Source organism: Hevea brasiliensis, chromosome 6 (genome assembly GCF_030052815.1).
Source record: "Hevea brasiliensis isolate MT/VB/25A 57/8 chromosome 6, ASM3005281v1, whole genome shotgun sequence".
NCBI lineage: Eukaryota > Viridiplantae > Streptophyta > Magnoliopsida > Malpighiales > Euphorbiaceae > Hevea > Hevea brasiliensis.
Window position 1 is genome coordinate 98,850,636 of NC_079498.1, and position 23,020 is coordinate 98,873,655.

The 23,020-nt window shown below is 31.3% G+C and overlaps 2 protein-coding genes across 2 annotated transcripts; both read right to left on the reverse strand.

The window, feature by feature from the left end:
• Positions 1–6,516: 6,516 nt before the first annotated feature.
• On the reverse strand, positions 6,517–13,652 carry LOC110644862 (pleiotropic drug resistance protein 1). Its single transcript, XM_021797822.2, has 24 exons — positions 13,191–13,652; positions 12,943–13,063; positions 12,746–12,834; positions 12,555–12,639; positions 12,258–12,417; positions 12,061–12,137; positions 11,821–11,874; positions 11,642–11,732; positions 11,253–11,554; positions 10,877–11,158; positions 10,471–10,787; positions 10,196–10,356; positions 9,991–10,094; positions 9,747–9,903; positions 9,574–9,651; positions 9,358–9,497; positions 8,942–9,274; positions 8,428–8,718; positions 8,235–8,318; positions 8,003–8,136; positions 7,628–7,855; positions 7,364–7,535; positions 7,009–7,263; positions 6,517–6,913 (listed from the first exon to the last, which is right to left on the reverse strand). Exons 1-24 carry the CDS (start codon positions 13,514–13,516, stop codon positions 6,656–6,658), a joined length of 4,299 nt encoding a protein of 1,432 aa, XP_021653514.2. The 5' UTR covers positions 13,517–13,652; the 3' UTR covers positions 6,517–6,655.
• Positions 13,653–19,562: 5,910 nt separating this feature from the next.
• LOC110644846 (putative receptor-like protein kinase At1g80870) lies at positions 19,563–22,531 on the reverse strand. The gene is made up of 2 exons (XM_058148722.1): positions 19,925–22,531; positions 19,563–19,789 (listed from the first exon to the last, which is right to left on the reverse strand). The coding sequence occupies exon 1, from the start codon at positions 22,206–22,208 to the stop codon at positions 20,055–20,057; it is 2,154 nt and encodes a 717-aa protein (XP_058004705.1). The 5' UTR covers positions 22,209–22,531; the 3' UTR covers positions 19,563–19,789; positions 19,925–20,054.
• Between the last annotated feature and the right edge of the window lie 489 nt (positions 22,532–23,020).

Below are 23,020 nucleotides of genomic sequence, written 5' to 3' on the forward strand. Positions count from 1 at the left end.
CGCGCGCCTCCCGGCCAGTCGGTAGGCCGTGGCCGCTAACGGCCGGAAAACGCGTGCAAACGTCCTCCCCTGCGCGCGCGACTTTTCGACTTTCCCGGCCAAAATCCGGTCGATCCGGCCACCAATCGGACCGGGTCTTGTGTCTAAACTCATCTACTCGACGAGAACTTTCCATAGACACCAAGAACACCGAAATCCATCGAGCGGTTTGTCCGATTTTTGCTCGGGAAGTTTTTAGCCCATTTTGACTTTTGGGCTAGATTTCTCGCAAACCGTGAATCCCACGAGAAAACCGAGAGTACCAGAGCGTTCCACTCGTCGAGAGCTTCGCGGCGACATAAATTTCGAATTTTTCCGACACCGTTTTTCGGTGGGTCCCACGGAACTTCGCAGTGTTTTTCTGAGCATTAAATGAGCTTAGAAAATTCTGAAAAATTTATGTACTAACCCCCGTGTTGTGGGCTTCGTGTAGGTATCCTCAATTCAGGGAAATTCGACAGTTGATCGGGTCTATGAATTTCCGGCCAGACAGACCCGTTACCGGAAAAGTCTCCGAATTGGACCGTGGTTTTGGCTACTCCCCCATTGTCAGACGTCCCGAGCGCGTTCCCGAAGTCGGAATCGGCAAAGGTAAACCCGAACCTTTCTTTTTCGTAATTTTCTAGTGCTTAAATAGGATTAAAAATCCATAAAATATTTGTGGTAGCTTAGAAAATTATGATTCTTTTTGCAATAGCCTAGTAATATTGCTAAGGACCGCGGGGCAATGTTTTAGAATTTTTAGAGCTTGTTTGGGTAGTTTTTGCAAAAATGATCAATTATAAGGACTAAATTGAAATTTTACATATTGTGATGGATGACTGATTTGATGGGCCCAGGAGGGGCTGTGTGATGTGATTGAATTGTGGATATATGAGTTGTAAATATAGAAGTGTGTTTTGAGCCATTTTGCAGGTTGGATATGTCCTAGGTATAGGGGAGACTCTGCTGGATTTTCGGCACGACTTAGGACGTATTTGGTCTTTTCTTGATTTGTATTGAGTCATTTGTATTAAATAATTGTAATGTAATTGTCAGGTGAACCGGGACAGCCTTCTTCCTCCGCCAGCCGCCACAGTGACCGTTGTCAAGTCTGTGAATAAAATATTAATTTTAATTGTAATTTCAATATTATTATATATTCAAGTATGCCCATGCATCACTTATATGCATATATCTATGTAGATAAACTTTAGGCATGATTTATGTTGCATTCATAACTGTGAAAGTGCCATGTATGTTGTTGTGGTATTTTGGAGCAGTGTGTGTGCGTTGGCGTGCGTGTGATGTGGTGTGGACTATGGATAGGACGGGTAGACACGGCTTGAGATCTTTTTGGGACCACGTCGCCCGGGGTAGACACGGCTTGAGTTCTTCTGGGACCCCGATTTGGTTATTAAGTGGAAGTCCGAAATGAGTTCTTCATTGCACGATTGGAATTAAGAGAGCTGTATAGGGGATCGGCTCCCATATATATATATGGTTGATATTGCTGGGTGCGTGAGTGCTCCAAATTACCTTTTTGATGTTATGATGTGAAAATGTTGTTGATGTTGCATTTCACTCCACAGGTTGCATTAGTTCTAGATAGTTATAGAGATTATGGTTAAAATTGATATTTTACTCTCTGAGTCGAACGCTCACTCCTGTTCAATATTTTTCCAGGCCACAGGAGGATATTTTTGAGGTTAACTCGCTTTCTTCCTCGCAGTCGATTATTAATGTTTGTATAATCTTGTTAAATCTGTCGATTATTAATGTTTGTATAATCTTGTTAAATCTTAGAATTTCCGCATGTGTTAGAAATGTTTATTTGATTTGGGTCTGTAAACTAAATTATTATTGTGGACCTGTAAAATTATTATATGCATGTTTGATGGACTGGATGAGGGAGCTGAGCTCCCATTTATCTTTATGATGATATGAGTATGTGGAGGGTGAGCTGAGCTCCCCAATGGATTGTTTATTGTGTTTACAGGTCGGGTGAGTCAAAAACTCCCCGTTGAAATGTCCACTTTATGGCCAGACTCTGTCCGGTTGTTTTCTTGAAATTGGGCCCAAATGGGCCTTGGAATTGGGTTAATGAATAGTTAGGCTTACTACGGGCCTCGGGGGCTTTAGGCTGGCCCAGGTTCTAGTGCCGGTCCGGCCCATAGGTTGGGTCGTGACAAGAGAAGTCAACTCTATTTTTGTTTAGTATTCCTATTTATTCTTTTTTTAGAAATTTTTTTTTACATTTTAATTCAACCATTTTATATTAATATATTTTTAAAATTAATTAAAATTAATATTTTATATAATTATTAATTATAAATTAAGAATATAGTTATAATTATTAATTATAATATTGAAAATGTAACAATATTAATTATATTCACCTCTCTGTTGGTTATTAGTTGTATAGAAGAAGAACAAAACTTAAAAGAAAATCAGTAGTGAGTAAAGAAGGATGAAGAAAGTGTACTTTGTTTTAGTTCTCTTCCCATCATTGATGATGATTGATGGATGTTCATGCTTGGACCATAGCCAGTTCCCTGGGACTGCTACTACTTCTTCTTATCAAGTAGCGAAAAAAAAAAAAATATATATATATATATATATATATATATATGTGTGTGTGTTCCTTCCCTTTTATGTGATTTATATTGCCTTCCCAATGTAAAACACACACACACTATCATATGGTACCTATATTTATTTATATAATTTTTTGAAAGTTAATTTGCTGGCCATGAAGTCATCCAAAGTTTCCTTTTAACTGCTAAAAAAAAAAACCATTTCCTGTTTCTTTAATTTAAATATTTATGCAAAAACGTATCAATCTATATCTATCCATTTAATCTATCCATTATCTATATTTATTATTATTATTATTATTATTGAAGCTAAAACAAAGAGAATGTGACACTTTTTCCTACTTATTTTTTAAGGAATTTTTGCATTTTTTTTCTTTATTTTTTTACATTTTTATTGGACCATTTAATATTAATATATTTTTAAATTTAATTAAAAATTAATATTTTATTTAATTCTCAATTGTCTATATTAATTATTTAAAATTAATAGTTTTATATAATTATTAATTATATTTCTCCTTCTAGAAAGTCAATCAGATTGGATATTTTTAATTTGTTAGTAAAAAATACTAAATGAATTTTTAAATAATTAATAAATAAATTACTAATTAAAAGATACTAATAATTAATGAATTATCTCAATGAATTATGAAATAATTGTATATAATGTTATATTTTTTAACATAAAAAGTATTTATGAAATAAGAAGAGAAGAGGATTATTCAATTAATTCTGAAATAATTAATAAATGGCTATTAATTAAAAGTATTTGAAAAGTTATTTTTATTAATATTAAAATAATAATAAAATACGAAAATTTAATGAATTTTAAAATAATTTATAAATGGTGCTATTTTTTTTTATTAATATCAATTTAACTAAAATTGCAATTTTGAGAGAGAGAGAGAGAGAGAGAGAGCGCTTGAAGGTGTGCAAGTACACATTGAATAAAATATATATATAATATTTAGAGTTATGTGCAATGAATAAAAACTTTTTGGAAATGTTTTTATTTTTAAAATGTCCTTTTTAATTCTTTATAATTATTTTATTTATTTTCTTATTTATAATATATGCAAATGTACGAATGAAAGATAAACTTATCAATGAATTAAAATACTTTTATTTATTAAATAATTAATTTAAATAATTATTAATTTTAATTAAGATATAGAGTCTTATTAGTTATTATTTTTTTTGAGATATGGAGTCTTTTTAAAGAGTTTTAAGTAAATAGATAGTATTTTCTTTTAATTAACAATTTATTTATTACGTGGAAACTTTAACAAAGTATTTAATAATATATTTTGTAATTTAAATATATTTTTACTTTTATAAGGAAACTTATATTCAGTAAAAGTTAAAGCTAAACAAAAAAAAGTCTATAAATACAAAAAAAAAAAATCTTAATGATTTTTTTTATAAATAATGAATATTTTCTTATTAAATATTATTATGAAATATAATATTTAATCATCACTTTTATTTTCATAAAAATATAATATTTTTGTTTATAAGAGGAACAATGAAAACTATTTAAAAATTATGATATTAATATTTCCTGCATAAAGATAGGGGAAAAAAATTAATATTACAGTCCACCTGTTCATTACCAATGAAACTAACAAGGAAATTGCCATTTACCTTGAATAATATATTACCCAAAATTCAATACATTAGAAAAATAAAATTTATTTTCAATTTTAATTTATATATATATATATATATATATATATATATATATATATATATATATATATATATATTAAATATCAACACAATCTATTTCTTTCAATTAACGAAGAGATGGAATTTACTTTAATTAATCTATAATTACTATTTTTATTTTGTCATTTAGCTAACATTATGAGTAAATTTTATCCTACCAAAAAAATAATAAATAAATTTTAAATTGTGTAAAAGTACATATAGCGATAAAAAAAACATAAATGAATAAAAAAAATACATGATTATATTATTTGTTAATAAATAATTAATTATTTAATATAAAATTTTAATTATATGATAATTCATAAATATTCTGTAAGTATATATTTTTTTTTCTTTTTTCTTTGAAATTAGAAACTAAGAAAAGGCACATACGCGGTAACACTTACACTTTCAGGAATTGTTGACCGGAAGGCAGTTATGTAAACGCTTATATACCACACACGCACACGTTACTTGGGCAATATGAAATCCAAAATTAGAAGCAGGAACACTACGAAAGCACCCACCTATCTACATCACAACTGTATTTTTTTTTTTTAAATTAGAAATTAAGAAAACACACACACAGTGTAGGGAAAACTTACTGTTTAAACTTACACTTTTAGGCAATTGCTGATTGGAAGTCAGTTATACACACGTTTATATACCACACACACACACGTTACTTGGGCGATATGGGATCCAAGAGCAGAAGCAGGAACACCACGAAAACATCCACATATCCACATCACAATTGTATTTGTTTTTTTTTTTTGTTGAAATTAGAAATCAAGAAAATGCACACACATGGTACAAAAAAGACTTACTGTATACACTTACACTTTCAGGTAATTACTGACAGGAAGGCAGTGATATATTTTTTTTCTTAATGTTATCTTTTTCCTTTTTTAATAAATATATCCCATTTAATTAATAACTTTAGGATTTTAATTTAAATTTATTTCTTCTATAATTTATCTTTTTTAAAGACTTTTCAGATCAACAGACAATTACATGTATCATTTATACAAAGATAATTGCAAGTGAATTTAATCAATAGGATCTCACTATCATTGTCAATTTTCTTAATGTTGAGTTTCTAAGGCTAAACGATATATCAAATGAAATCAAAGTGGCTAAAATAGATGAAACTATATATCAAATGAAATCAAAGTGGCTACGATAGATTGATTTTTTTTTTTTCATGTTTAATTGATATTGATATATTTAATAATAATTCGGATTATTGGTAAAGAATTTCATTTGATAAATAATGAAAACATTTGATGAAAAGTTATTGCAAAATATGTCTATTTTAATTCAAACTTTAATGTAAAAACTTATCTACAATTCTATAATTATTATAATATATATAAATGTACAAATGAGACAGCGAACTTATCGTTGAATAAAAATATTTTAAATTTTTATATTATTTATGATATTATAAATTTCAAGGTGATTAAAATTTTAATAATTCTATCCTAATTTAATTAGTTAAATAATCCTGAACCAAATAAAATTTATTTACCATTAACTTTTATCAATTTAAATTTATATTTGTTGGATTCAGGAATTAATTTTGAAATACTAGAAGGGCTTAGAACTATTTTCCTTGCGGAAGACCCTTTAACTCTTTGGTGCTAAATCTTGCAAAGGCGTTGGAAGCAATGGAGAGCCACACAACAACTAAAATGTTGAAGAAAACTTATTTGATGGTGCACTATCATCCAAGAGCATCTCATCGGGAATATTCGAACCTGCATGTTAGTAGTTAAAGAAAATGGACAACAACAACATATATTTCAAAAAATTCACAATAATAATGTGTAATTAATTATTTAACAATAAATATATTAATATGTATGAAAATTTAAATTAATACTCATAAAATAAATTATCATATTTAAAAAATTTATTTTACAATTTTATTGTTGATGTGGAAAAATTTTTAAACAACAAAAAATAATAGACATAAAAACATTCAAATATCTATATATATCAAATTGTACCAATTAAATTATGTTTTCATCTTACCACATATATGAATGTATTTGGTATATGTTGGAGGGAAATAACTTAATAATGTTTACAATAATTTATAAATAATAATTTTTTTAAATTATATATAAAAAAATTTATTTATTAATGATAATGTCAAATTTTTTATAACAAAAAATTATAGCCACAATTCTTATTAACAATAAAAGCTTAGATGCTATATACATTTAACAGTAGGAATATGTACAACAATTTGACATTAGTTGTTGTATAATACAACTCTTGCAAGTTACACTGGGGATGCTAAACTAATATGCAAAAGGAAATATTTATCGCCTTTGGTAATTGAAGAACTTGATGCAAATGGCAAAGATAAATGCAAAGAGTATGGCAAAGCCAACGACTGCAGCTGCAACAGCTCCTACAAGCTCATGTTTGAAATCAAAGTAACTTCTCACAAAATCTTCCACTGTTTCATCGGACTCAAGTGTCTGCTTTATATCTCCGAATTGCGACGAAACTAATCCATATAATGTGTATGCCACCGGAGATGCCCAAGCATACCATCTCCACCACACAGGAATCCTCTGTCGTGGACAAAGTTCAGAAATGAAAGAATATTATCAGAATATGAGCATTAGAGAAGCCTGGAATTAGCAGAATTGCTAGAGCAGACACTTACTGGTCGTGGGATTATAAATCCTGAAAACAGAGACCATATTGAATAAAATGCAGAGGAAACTATGGATGCAACGTGTTGATTTGGTGTCGCAGCCACAGACATCATGCCATAGAAGGTGTAGTATAATAATGTGAAGTACATGAAGAATAGGTACCAGAAGAACTTAGCAGCAGTCCACTCAAATCCAATCATTGCATAGACTACAAGACCATATGCCAAAGATTGGAAGAAAACATATGGAAGCTCAATCAAGACCTGAAAGAAAAAGGAAATAAAAAGAAAATATAATTTAATCACCCATGTAAAGATTCTCACTAGTAAGTGAAGTTTGCAAGCTCCGAAGCTAATTAATTACCTGGGCAAAGGCATAGGGCAAAGGGGAATACATTCCAGCAGCCTTCTCTCTGTAGAAGACGGTTCTTTCAACAGCAACTACAGGTTGCACCGATGAAGCATTTTGGATTCCAAGGAAGACAATTGCAGCATACATTGATCCCATTGCATTGAAAAGATCTTGACGATTCGTCCTATAATTCAAGACAATACGATTAAACCAGAAGGCAGACAGGACTGGTGGAATATGAACTTCCACATACTTTTGGTTTACTATTTATCTTACTTTTTGGAGCCAAGATCCCAGAACATTGTTCCAAACATCAAAGCTATGACGGTTGAGAAGAGCAATCTCACAGCAGTATATGATGGATTGCGCCAGTATGACCAGTGTTGCTTCCACAAGCAAGCCATAGTTTGGGTGAAAAATGACTGTGAGTACTGTGTAGGAAAATACAGGTCTTTTGATTCTGGTGCAGGTGTACTTAATTCTTCAATCAGTGCTTTGTTTCTCCTGAAATACATGATACACCTCATTAACAAATTGAAGTGCTAACTTCAACAAATTTTTAAACAATTGCTCTATTTATCTTTGGTTACAACATGATGGCATTGGAATAGATTGTTTTTTAGTAGTCAAGTAGTTCACAAGCAGAATTACCTATATAGTTCTGAATTTCTGTAAATAGAAGTAAAATCCACTCCCAAAGCTGATTCTTGAGCTGAACTGGTGACTTCCAACATCCAAGTTGCTGGATTACATCCATCTTTGATGTTAGGAACTCCTTCAATTCCCTTGATGTAGGAAAAGGTAAATGAATTAGCCAGAGTTAAGATGAGTAGAGCCAAAGATAAATTGTCAGTCTTACTTGATTGTCTATCATATTTTTTACCTCAAAATACTTGATTAGATGGCAGGAATGACGACCCAATGGTCCCACATATATCTCTTGTCCTCCTCGCTTCATTAGGAATAGCTGCAGCAACATATATATCAAATATATCAAACACCTATATACATAGTGAAGAATTAACATTTGACAGTCAGGAATTAATCGTTGTGCGATCTGCTATAACATTTGTCACCTCGTCAAAAGCTTCAAATATGTCAATGCTTGGCTGATGGATAGTGCACACAACTGTTCTTCCAGTATCTACAGTGTTCCTAACTGTCCTCATAACAATTGCAGCAGCTCTTGCATCGAGCCCTGAAGTTGGCTCATCCATGAATATTATGGAAGGGTTTGCCACTAGCTCAACTGCAATAGTTAACCGCTTGCGTTGCTCAGTAGACAGGCCACTTACACCAGGCAATCCTACTAATGCTTGCCTCAGTGGCTCCAGTTCCACAAGCTGCATGACTTCCTCAATGAACATCTGAAAACAATTTTCATTATAAAAAAAATCAACATGACCAATTTTAAGCAGTGCTGCCACTGAAAGACGAACCCGTTGGACTGAATTCTAGCTGAGGATAGCCCAACAAATTTGATTTGGAGAAAATTTTTATTGGTTTTTTTGCAGACTTCTAAATTTTGTTAGTAGAAAAAGGGGGGAAATGTAGAAGCCTGAAATAGATTTTTTGGGTGCAGATGCGTACCTTTCTGGTTTCACTGCTCACTTCAGGAGGTAGGCGAAGCCAAGCCGAGTATAGCAAAGATTCATAGACTGTAACATGTGGAGAATGAATGTCATTTTGCTCACAGTATCCCGAAATTCTAGTAAAAGTTTCTTGCTTCTTAGGGTAGCCAGAGATTGTGATGTTTCCCTCAATATATCCGCCAGTTTTTCTACCAGCCAGCACATCCATCAGAGTGGTTTTACCGGCACCACTGACACCCATCAGAGCTGTGAGAACGCCTGGCCTGAAAGCACCACTCACACCCCTCAAAAGCACCAATTTATCTTCAGTCACACCCTGACTTTTCATTTCCTGCAAAATGTAAGTAAACAACCACTCTAAGTCTGGATATGGGTCTGCAACCAATTTTTCATGCAACAGTTAGCTTAACCTACCTGTGGCATATCAACAGAATATCTAATCTCGTCGAAGGTGATGAAATGTGGTTCAAATGGAAGAACCATTCCTTTTTTGTTCTGATGGTTGCCATTAACTATGACGTCAGCCCAAACAGATGAACTACCTCTCCCACTCTCTGAATGCAAATAAATTTCAATTAGCAACAAAGAGGCATTAGCATAAACTGTCTCGCCATCGAGTAGTTTTATTACCTTTGGGTGTCTGGTGACCACTTCCTGGTTCATTACATGGAGGGTCTTCAGATATAACAGCTTGAGGCTTTTGCAACGCTGCATGAAATGATTTATACCATATCATTTTTTTTTTCTTTAAAAAAAAGCCCACACTTCAGGGAATACGAATCGGAGAAGTTAAAGACACTCACGGCCTAGGAATGTGAGCGCTAGGGTGAAACAAAGGTTGTATAGCAGTGTGAACCCAAACAATGCCCCTACTCCAATCCAATACCAATATGCATTTGTGAAGAATCCTCGGGACTTCAAAACTTGAATTCCCAGTGGTTCTGTCGAGTTTGGAAGAACCTTTAAAGCCATGGCAGATTCAGATATCAGTTGATTACTAAGAGGCAAACAATCCAATGTAGTCATAGGTTAGTTTAAGAGATTTACATGACTCCAACGCTTTCCAGTGAACTCATTAACTACTACAGCATTCTGCCCATACATCATTGGTGATATCCAATAACCCCATATCCACCATTTCTTTATGTTATCTGCGGCATTAATAAATGAAGTTGGTATATAATCAGGATTAGTTATCATATTAATCCTCTAACAATTTTTTGAGGAAGATCAGCAAATTAAGTAATAATACCTCGTGACAAGACAAATCCGCCTAATGCAAAAAGTGCAAGAAGTGCAAATGATCCAAAGGTATTTGCTACAATCATGGTCCTCCCTGCTGCAGCAATAAATCGGAACAATGCAGAAGCCATCTGGCTGACAAGAACAAGCACAAGGTACTGTCTAAATAACCTGCAGAAAGTACAACGCATTGCACATCAGCTGCAAGAAAATAAATTTGATTTGCAAATTCCAAGAAAATGAATGATAGCATTTTGTTTTTCTTTTTCTTTTTAAATTTATTACCTTCCAACACTAGGATCATATCCGATAACATAATAGGTGAGGAACACCCAAAGAGAAACTTGTACAAGTGTGAAAGGTATTCTAATGATCCATGGGGGAAGTGAATACGCCCATGCAGGATAGAATAAGAGGTTTCTTTGCTTGTAAAACACCGGAAGCTTTGCAATGGTCATTGAAATATCTGACATACCATTGAACATGATAAAAGCCACAGAGAAGAAAAAAGATCCCACATAAATTCCTCCATCAGTCACTGAATCTCGGTGCATCTCAGTCCGAAAGAAGATTGTCATTGCAATCAATGCCATTATTGCGACCTAGTTTAAGAAAAAGGTAAAACTATCACATTCATATACGCAAGCATTAGAAAAATAATAATGTCAATAACTATAACATGAATACTCACTTGGATGAGCTTGAAGTTATAGACAAATGAGTTTCTCTTCATGAGCAGGATCTCTCTTGAGAAGCAAGCTTTAAGCAGCTCCAATTTTCCAACGCCATACTTTTTAGTTGTCAAAGCAGCTGGATGGCTCTTGGCCTTATCAAATGGAGTAGAAAGCTCATTTTCAAGACCTCTTCCCACATGAAATGACTGAAATGCCTCTGTAAATTCCTTGACTGTGACAAAACTGTAAGGTTCATCTTTACGAGCCCAATACTGCTGTTGATCTTTCCTTGATGTAACCTGCAATGCATTACAGTTCATAAACATTGAATGTAAGATTTCTACTAGATGTAGTGAATGAGACAGATAAAAGAATCCCCATCTTTGTGCTTACTTCTTGCAAGAAGTCAGCCACTCCTTTTCTTTCGGGACACTTGAAACCCATGAATTCAAAAAAGTCAAGTACATGTTCACGAGGACCCTGATACGCAATCTGGCCATCAGATAGTAAAATAATGTCATCAAAGAGATCATAAGTCTCAGGTGCTGGCTGAAGGAGAGAGATGACTGCTGTTCCATTAAGAATTTTAATATATTGCTTTATCGAGTTCGCGATTTGGAAAGTGGTTGAACTGTCCAGGCCAGTAGAAATCTCATCCATGAACAATGCTTTTGCTGGCCCAACCAGCATCTCACCTACAGTTTCAGTTTTTGACATTGGCATAAAGGTAATTGAGTTGAAGGAATTTTGATGAAGTTAAAGAGTAGTTGATGGATATTTACCTGTTGTAACGCGCTTCCTTTGTCCCCCAGACACTCCCCTAAACATTTCATTCCCCACCATGATATCTGCACAGGCTTCTAGTCCTAAAATCTGTAGATATAAAAGAAAATGCATTGATATATCAAAGAACATCATCTTTGGCCAATCCTGAAATGAAGGACTTTCTTGGTGATATTACCTTAAGAATGTAATCTGTGATAACACTTGTCTCCTGACCTTGTGTTGCTATTGCCTACATACCAGAAAAGGCAAAGTTAAACGAAAATAAATTGCCATGAAATTCAACTTATTTTAGCCTAATTATCCCTCTAATTGAAATTTAAATGAAGATTAAGAGATATAAAACGCAGCTTCAAATTATTTAGTACTTCACAAGTCCCAAAAGTTGTCTTCATGATGAAAATATAGTTTCTCTCACCTTCATGAAGACATCAACATCAGAATCAGGCTTAATATTCGATTCTTTCTCTCTTCTTAATAACTCCGTTAACATCTCTGCCGATTGAAAAGTTCAATGATCAGTCATGTTTACACAAGGTAGACATCTCAAGATCATATTTTGAATCTCATATTAATGGAAAGATGGGAAAATTGAATAGCATATATTAAACCAACCATATCGGTGTCCAACTCCTTGGCATCTTGCTGAAAAGGCCAAGGTTTCCCTCACCGTCATTTCTCCAATATGGGTATCATATTGGCTGATATAGGCAGCTGTTCTCTGGGGTACAAACTCATTCATCCCATGACCATTGTAAGTCACTCTACCAGAAAACTGCGGTAAAATGGACTAGTCAAATAAAGAGGCAAAAGGGTGAAATAAAATAAATAAATAAATAAAAGCATGAAACGAATTGATAAAAAAGCAGAAAGGTCATGGAAGATATAAAGCTGCAATGATATAATCATCACCCTTAGTTTAGGATCAAGTTTTCCAGCCAACGCCAACAAAAGAGTGGTCTTCCCAGAACTTGGAGGACCCAAAAGCAATGTCATTCTGCAATAAACATAATTAGGGAAGACAAATTGAAAAATGGCTTCCAAATATTCTAAATTTGGATAAAAAAGATAAAGGAAAATATTTATATTAAGTTTCATTTCACCTTCTTGGTTTGATGATTCCACTAACGTCTTGAAGGATAGAGAGGCGTTTCTTTCTACTTGGAAGGATATGAAGACTATTCAAGAAACCCTTTAAAATTGAAGAGGGAAGGCAAGAAATTAACAACTTAATAAAAACAAAGAAACGAGAATATCATATTGTAATTAAAATTATTGATCAATGTTTGCAATAAGTTACCTCTACTATGTTGACAGAGAAGTTAATGAATGTTGTTAAAGCTCTGCTTCCCACATGAGCTTCTGTTTCAATATTTAGATGCTCGAATCGGACTTCAATCGTGGGAAGCTCAATCCCAACTCTGTAAAACCAACAAATAAGAAGATTTAAGTACTAAAATATGAAAAACAGAACTCAACTAAACAAGAAATTCAAGAACCAAAAACAGAGAGTTCCCATTATTAGTTGATCAAGAAACAATTTCTTGCCTATCAATGCGATTCTTGAGCTTCAACAAGAACTTCTCATTATCCTCTTCTGCGACTTTCACCAACCTATCGACCAAAGTCCTCCTTTCTTGAAATCCAAGATTTTCAACTTCGATTTCATTGGCTTTTCCTTTCGATGTTGTTAATATTCCTTTCTTCAAACGATCATAGGTAGGTAGTCTCTCAAGTGCAGCCCATTTCAGAGCCTCTTCATCGTCTTCTTCTCGTGAAGATTTAGAGAAACTATCCATGTCATTGCTTCTCCATATAAAAGAACCTCCTCTTCGCAAACTGCCACCACCTATATAAATTTCAGCACCTTCCATTGATAAAGCAGTAGCTAGAGCTTCAAGCGCCAAGAGCTAAAGCCCACCAAAACCAGGATTTGTTTCTTTCTTTCTTTTGTATCTGTTTTGAAATTTGATTCAAGAAGAAATGAATTCAAGATTATTTCCTTTTGTGTTCTAGAGGTTGAGCATGATGAAAAATGAATGCCAGAGGTCCCTGCTTTATATAGCGAGACCTGACTTCTCCATTTAAAACCTCAGTAAACCTTATAAAAAGAAAAAAAAATCCATTATTACCAACTTAGCAAGTAGAAGATGGAAACATAATTACGTAAATGCTTAACATGGGAAGTAAACGCCATCTTCTCTTCTTGAAATCCCATTTTTTTTCTTAATAAAAAAAATAAACGATTATATTTGACTATTTTCTTGAAAAGAAAATATTAATAAATAACAAGTAAAACAAATACATTTATAATTTTCTAATTAGATCAAGTAAAATGGCAAATTTGACGTTAATTTGAAATATGAGCATATTGTGACAGCATCAGCAATTGGGTCATGGTATCAAAGGCCGTCACGAATGATATCATCTCAATTCTCAACTCATCTCATACACTCTGATTCAGAGAAGGAAACGGTGTCGGGTCTATCTGTAACTTAATTAAAATAATAATAATAATAAGTTTCTTCCTATTTCAGACATGTGCCAAAATCTAATTTCAAGTCCTATCAGCCTGCCTTGTACCAAATTGTTGATTGCATTTGTATGGTCTTTAACATGATGATATCGGAGTTTTAAATATCATTAATTAAGGTTTGACACAATCAATATTAAAAGACATAATCAATATCGTTTCTGTTTTATGATTCATGGGAAAACTAATTCCCTCGATTGCTAAATGTGTAAAATAAGGTTATCCCTAGATTGTCGACTCTATGGATTGAACATTTAATTAATCTATAAAGTGTAATGCACAATTTTTTTTTTTAATATGGAAGGTTTAAATTAATTTTATATGCATTTCTATTAATTTATTTAAGGTTTATTGATTAAAAAAGCTAAACTTTATTACATTTTAATAATTTTATCTAATATTTTTATCTTTGTAAAATTGGCCAAATTTTTAAAAATTGTTAAAATTTTATCCAATTTTCTTCCATTCAAATTTGTATTTTATTTTTTTTTAATTTTTTTTTACAGCTATAATTGAAACTCAATATTACCATATTAATCAACTTTTCTATAATTTCATTTTGATAATTAATATGCATGAGATTTAATGATAATAAGGAGAGAGAAAGTGTATGATTAAAACCATCCAATTTGATTAAATAATTGAGAAATTTAATTTGCCATAAATATCAAATTGATGGTATAGTAAGATAAAATCACCAGAAAATAAAGTAAAGGAATATATAAAAAAATTGAATAAAATTACAATAAACTTTCAAAATTTTGAATAAAATTTTTATATATTTTGAAATTTTGTTAGATTCTATTAATATTAAAAAAATTAGATAAAATTATCAAAACACAATAAAGTCTAACTTTTTTTTTATCAACAGACTTTTCATTTCCAGTCTGCTAATATATTTAAAATTATTTCATAATAACTGAATCAAAAGTGATTAAAAAGCATTAATTTTAGATCTTAATATTTTTATTTTTTGTTAAAAAGAATTAATAATTGTTTATAAAATTGAAGAGTAGATTATTAATAACCTATAAATGTGTTATTTTTCTGGGTAAAGAACATTGCAAACTAATAATATATTATGTTGACATTTTGATGTTTTTTTCTAACAAATTTTTAGTTTGGCATTGTGCATTTTAGAGCATCATTGATTCAAAGTTGGAAGCTTGATTTACCTTTTTGATATACAAATGCTATACCACTACTTCTCTTTCCAGTCATAACCATTAATGTTGATATTTCTTTCATAAAATCATCATTCATGATATCATTTTCAACTTACCCTAAACTTAAAATAAAAAATAAAAAATAAAAAAACATTTGACAAAGGAAAATCTTTTAACTTTACCAGTGTTAGTTGCTTTTTTACCATTTTAAAATTTAAAAAATCTTACTTATACCTTAACCACTATAAATTCAAGACATAAACATATATAATTTATGTATTTAATAAGTGAATCCCACTATATATTTTACATCTTGAATTCATGATAGACCGGATATAGATAAGAAAAAATCCTTCAATATTAGACAAAAGCCTATTCCTCCCTTTAAACTCTAACTCAAAAATTAACTGATTTTTTTTCTAATTTAGCCTTTATTTGACAAAATATATTAAAAGATTCAAAACTTTTAATTTATATTTGAGAGAATTCACAGTTTTTTAAACATAAAAATTTTAGAATTTTTTAAAAATTTCTATTTCTCAATGAGCTGAATGCATGGGCTATATATATATATATATATATACATCAGGCATAAAAAAAGTCATCCTTACTAAGAAATAAGCCAACTGATTTGCTGATTTCTTAATAGAATCAACATAAGAAACATCCTGCACATTATATATATACATATATAGAATCAACAATATAATGTGCTATATATATATATATATATATAATGTGCAGGATGTTTCTTATGTTGATTCTATTAAGAAATCAGCAAATCAGTTGGCTTATTTCTTAGTAAGGATGACTTTTTTTATGCCTGATGAGAATGAATGGGAAAATATATATATATATATATATATATAATGTGCTATATATATATATATATATATAATGTGCAGGATGTTTCTTATGTTGATTCTATTAAGAAATCAGCAAATCAGTTGGCTTATTTCTTAGTAAGGATGACTTTTTTTTATGCCTGATGAGAATGAATGGGAAAAGAATTTTTAACTGATTTCAAAAATTACTTTAGTTGTACATTTTTTTTAATAAAAATTTAGTATATAATTAGCTTATATATTAGAAATATATCATTTTAATATTTAATCAATTTATCTAATTTATTCTTAAATTTTAATTAATATTACTTAATTTTTAGTGAATAATATTTTTTAAAATCAACTATTAAAAATACCAATAATAATTTGTATTATCCATAACAGTAATTTAGAGTTATATTTTAGAGAAATAAATATTAATATTATTTTAGGACATAAAAAAATAATAATAATTTTATATTTTTCACAATGGGGAAAGTTGCCATGTGTCACTAACCAATACTGTCATGTGTACAAAATGATATTGTTTTAAAAAAAAATAAAACTGATTGAGTCATTATAGGATAAACTGAGTTTACCGTCAAATAGAGCAAATTGGATCCGCTGGGTGTTTGATTCTAGGGTGGTGTTTTTGAAAATAACCAACCAAAACCGATTAACCAAAATTATCAAAATTATATATTTGATTCACCTGTTAAATATAATTGATAGTTAATAGACATCTAAATAAATAAATTAAAGTGTTTAATAAATTTTAAAAAATAAAACTAATAGTTGATGGATAGTTGATATAATTTTATTTTTTTTATTTTGATCATATTAGTCTTTTTTATTTAACTCAAAAATTAATATTATTAATATTTTAATATTTTTTATTTATAATTTTAACATTCTAATTAACACATTTTAATTTTGTTAAAATATTTTTTATTAATAACATAAAATGTAAAATATTTATTTATATCTAAAAACTTAAAATTAATTATAAGTTTTTTCTTTATCAATAATAATAATTAATTTATTATTTTATCTATATTTTTTAAATTATTTAATTATTTTTTAAAAAATTTAATTATTTTCTTATTTCAATAATAAAATAAATATTATAATATAATAGATTAATAATTATATTTTTTATTTTAATAATATAATAAATAATATAATATATTAATTTGATAATTATATATTTAATTTAATTATAAAATAAATAATATAATATAATAAATTTATAATTTTATATTTATTTTAATAATAAAATAAATTATATAATATATACCATTATTTATCATTTCATATATCAACAACAACAGCTGAATATAGTTTTACTAAACATTTAATATAAATCAGCAATCATCAACTACCAGCTATCAGCTAACAGTTATCAGTTGTATTCAACAATTAAACTAAACAGGCTTTAACTGTAAAATTTTTCAATTGAACGAGCACAATTAGTCCGGATTTCATAACTATGTTTACAACTCAACCAACATAAGATCAATTCCATTAACATATGCTAAACAAAGGTTTATATTTGGGGATTTCAATAACTAGCCATTAAGAACTGAAATCTTGAAGAACGATTTTTATTTGATTGAAATATAACTATTTGAATAATTTTTTTATTTTTAAGACAGGAAAGTCCCACGTCAACCAAAGTTAGTGGATCAATTTTAAAATTATATAAAAAAATATATATCTCTCTCTCTACATTTGTAGGGTAAAAAAGTAATTTTAGCATTTTTACTCTACTTTTCTCCTACTTTTGAGAGGAAAGTGTTAATGGGTTTATAAATGAAATTTTTTATCATAGATCATAATAGAATTCACGTAAGTCTCATTATAATCGATAATTAATAAAATTATTCTATATGTATTAATTTTATTATATAATTTTTTTAATAAGAGAATGGAATTTTTTATTTTGCAATCATAATTATGTGAAATTGCATTATAAATTGTCATAATTATTTTTTCTGGCTAATTATCTATTTCTTAAGTGGGCCAAGCAAGGCAAAGCTTCAAGTTAACCCAGCCCATGAAAACAAGCAGACACTCCCGTTATCGATTCCACATCATAGTCCGTCATTTTATCCTACCCTTAAAACCACCTCTCACAAGTTCCATCTCATGGCCCTACCTTGTACTCCATTCCTCTGCTTGGACGGATTTTGCATTTCCCTCCAATTTTTCTTCTCTCTATATCGAAGCTTTTTTCTCTCCGTCTTTGCGTATACGTACACATTAATAGGGCTAGGGTTCTGGTTTTCTTTGAAGAATTGGAACCTTTATACGTATGTCCCAGTTGTTGTAACGGAGGAGACATTTCCTCTTTGACTTGAGCATCGATTTAAATCGAATTAAATTATAGAAATTAAATTATTATAATTAAATTAAATTAAAATAAATTAAATCATTCTATTTTGATTTGATTCAGTTTAAATTCATCAATTTTTGAGTTTTGATGAATTTTTTTAATTTAGAATTAATTTTTAAATTATTTAATTTAATTTTAACTTTAATTTGAATCTAATAAAAATTAATCAATGAAATTAAATAATTTTTATATATATAATTACATATAATTCATAAATTTCTTATAAAAATTAATTAATTTAAAAATAATAAAGTAATTCGATTTAGTTTGAATCAATTAATTTTTTCTCCAAATCAAATCGAATCAAAATAATTAAAATTTTTAAAATATAAAATTAAATCAAATCAAATCAAATTATTTTAAAAATCAAATCGAATTACCAAACTAAAATTATTTAATTTGATTTATTCAATTTAAATTAAATATTGCTTACCCTTAATTTCCTCTTAGTTGAAACTCAACCAGCCTTAAATACCAGTAAGTATAGATTTTTGAATTAGATAATGGCCTATTTGTTAGCTTCCTACCGACCAGATCATCTATAATTGTCCACAGCTTTAATATGATTGAGACATGTCTGGTTCCTGAGACTTCTTTAGTCAGCAAAACCTGCCTATATTAAAGGAACAATCACCTAGCAAAATGCTGAACCAAAACTACCACAATTGCAATGATTTTTTGTGATGTGGACTGTGGACCATTACCCTTAAATAGGGTATTTCAAAAGCTGTAAATTTAATATCTAGTAGTGCACAAACACAACCAGAGTCTATTCTGGTGCTTCTACTGTATATTCTTCCCCTCAGAATATGCTTGTGGTCCCTCTCCATCAGGAAAAAATATATGTTTAGACCCCTTTAACCTTCCTTCTTAGCATCACCTAGGTTAACTAAAAGCATATAACTCACTTGATAATTAACTATATTTTTTGTTTTCGATTGAAGAGAGCGCAATAGAAGCAAAAGGGTCTATATCCCAAAATGCCTTTTAGAAGCTGAACTATTGAAGAAAGCAGAATTACTGATTTTTATTTTGATGTAGCAACATCTTAGCCATTTGTATGTATTGTTCTGCCGTTACACAATGGATGTAAAGTGAAGTTTCATTTGACATGGAAACTCAACAAAAACTCAAGAGTTGCAGCAGAAACTGTGGTTTGTTGTTGGGCAAACCAGCATCTACCCAGTTTAGCTTGCATGTCCTAATACTTATCATTGTAATGAAGTCAGCTGCAAGAGCAAATCAATGTCAAACATGATTTTTGAGCCATTAATATTTGCAACCAATTAAAGGTAAAGAAAGCAGAAATCAATTTGTTTACTTTACATACAGCAAAGTAAAACTCATAGTATTAGTACACACACCTTCATTCCCCATGTTTTTATCAGATTACACCTTCCAATCATCTCTCCTGTAAGGCGCTCAGCCAAATCCCAAATACATACGACATGACAAAAAGAAGAAAAAAAAATGAAGAATATGTACCAAACATAGCTACTCTGCATTGGATTTCTGTCTTCTCCGCGACCTACTAAATAATTTAGATGGCGGCGAGGGAGAAAACTCGAATGGCAGGGGCGGAAGATCCATATCCCCTTTCAAAATCTTTACAATCTCTCCAATATCTGGTCTCAATTCCGGCATCTTCTGCAAGCAACTCAACGCCAAGTTGACACACAAGCTTGCCTGTTCTTTATTGTAGTCATCCTTCAATCTCTCATCTACAAGTTCTAAGATGTTCCCAGCTTGAGCTAGGTGCCTACACCAACTTATCAAATTTGCTTTCTCAAGCTTCATGGGTGAAGCAAGAACATGTAATGGCCTTCTACCGGACACGATCACAAGAATCAGAACTCCTAAACTGTATATATCAGCCTTATCCATCAAGTACCCACACCCACCATATTCTGGTGCTACGTAACACAGTGTGCCCCGCATGCTTGTTGTGCTGCTTAACTCGCGACTAAAAAGATCACCACTCCACATATCACTTCCTGTAGAATGCACATTCTTTTTCTTCAACCCCCTTCTGAAACTAAACTCCCCATTTTGATCAGATTCCTTTAGGGTCTGCTCCCCTGATTTCTTTTGTCTCTGGAAGTGAAACCGGCGACCCAGATGAAAATGTGGAGTTTTAAGCCTTTTCTTCCACTTGGTTTCAAGATTCTTGGGCTTAGTACCTTTCTTGCTAATCTCATTCAAGTGCTCCTCTTTCCACCACTCTTGCATCTTCCTATTTTTCCTTCTACGATTCTTCCTGCCCCTTGAATCTTTCTTCTCAAATCCTTCAATGCAATTTTCAAAACCCAAATCCTGTAATTGAGGTTCGCTGGCATCTTCCACTTTATCCATTGGGGCTGAACAATTCAATTCTGTTCCCTCTGGAGTACTTTTCTTCTCTTCATCCCAATCAGGATTCGCCGAGGGGCAAATCTGGCTTCCTATCCACTCCATAACATAATCTTTACTACATAATTCACCACTTCCATCCTGTCTCCACCACCAGTCCTTTCCCCATTGTTTGTTACCAGTGGAATCATCAGCAACAGAAGAACCAGTACAATTCAACTCTTTACTATGATCAATACTAGAAGGCTCATCATCATAAGGCACAAACTTACAATTCCAATCATCCCCACCAATATCCACAAAAGAAACTTCCTTCCCCTTCCCATTCCCTACCTTAACATCACTCTCATTCACGATGTTTGCATTATAATTGAATGATTTCACATTCAAAGCTCTAACATTATAACATGTTCTACTAATTTTCGAGGAAGAAGAAGCTTGTAAAGCAAGAGCAAAATCTACCTCTTGACAACTATCCACAGGAGTACCAATTGCCGGAGTTTCTGAGGTCAAGTTCCCTGAAAGCTCCTGACTCTTCCACAGCTCTTGACTCTTTCCCAAGTCTTGACTAAACAAATCTACTCCAAACTCACCCTCCACCTTAATTCTCGATAACCCAAAATCCGAAATCTTGGCTCTGAAATCAAAATCAAGCAAAACATTACCAGGCTTAATATCGCCATGAATCACTGGAGGATCACATCCAAGGTGCAAAAACTCGAGTGCTTTTGCAACATCAAGAATAATTCCAAACCTTCTGTTCCAACTCAGGCCCAAATGCCCATCCCCAAATAGCAATTCTTGCAAACTTTTATTCGGCATATACTCATAGATAAGCAAGCGCTTATTCTTTTCAAAACAGTGGCCCAATAAAGTAATCAAGAAAGGTGATCTTAACCCACCAAGAATCTGCAACTCATTTTGGAACTCTCTCTCTGACTGTAAAGAGGGAGTATCAAGCCTCTTGATAGCATATAGCTTTCCATCCCTTGCAATGCCTCTAAAGACGGTACCAGAACCACCTTTGCCAATAATATTATCGTCATCAAAATCATTAGTGGCAACCCTAAGCTCTTTGTAAGAGAAACTCTGGAGCTTTAGAGGCGTACCAGAATCAAAAGGGATGGTTCTTGAACGATTTACAAGAGAATACCAAAGATAGTAAATAAAGTAGATAATTGTAAAGATAACCAACACAAAGGCAGAGATTGTAAGTGTCAAGAACAAGATTCTGGTTTTAGTGATAAAACCAGGTCTAGGATGGTCAAAATAACTTGGAGCTAAAGGCCTTGAAGGCATGGTTTGGTTGGTATAGTATCTTTAGCTTACTCTCTTCCTGGGTTTCAAGGGTATACAGGTTTGGCCCCAGAATTTGGTGAAAAAAAAAAAAATTAATGGGATAATCCTTTCCGTTCCTTCCTTTCTTTTCCCTTTTTCATTTTTTTTGAAGGTTCATTTCTCACTCAGTTCTTGCAATCTGTATCCACTGTTGTAGTTGCTTTAGAGTTGGATAATTGATAATGTTGTTTATATAAGCTTGGAACTGTAATTGACATATAATATGTTGATGAGGATTTTGGGAGAGTGATTGATTGAGAAAATGAATGAAGATTAGAAAAGGGTGGGTGGGGGTGGAGAGGGTCCCAATGTGCTTTTGACTAAAGAGAGCTTTCTCAGAGACTGAAGAAAAAAAAAATAAAAGAAAAATGGAGGGAGCATGGATTAATGCGACAGTGGAGGAAGAAGCGGTGGAAATTATTTTCTTTTCTTTCTTTTCCTTTCCTTTTCTTTTCTTTTCTTTTCTTTGAACACGGAATTTTCTCCCTCACGCTCCATGTGATGCGCGTATGATCACGTGCTGTAGACTTTGAATAGGGTAAATAAAAATAAATTTTATAAAAAAAATTTTGCAAAATGCATCATGCTATACTTTAATTCTTATAAACGCATTATGATGTACTTTATACTAATTAAAATTTTAAAGGTATTTTAATTTTACTTTATAAGAATTAAGATATATTATGAGATATTTATAAAAATTAAAGTGTATTATGAAATATTTTAAAAATTTATAATATTTAACTCAACTCAATTAAATTTTTATCTCAAAA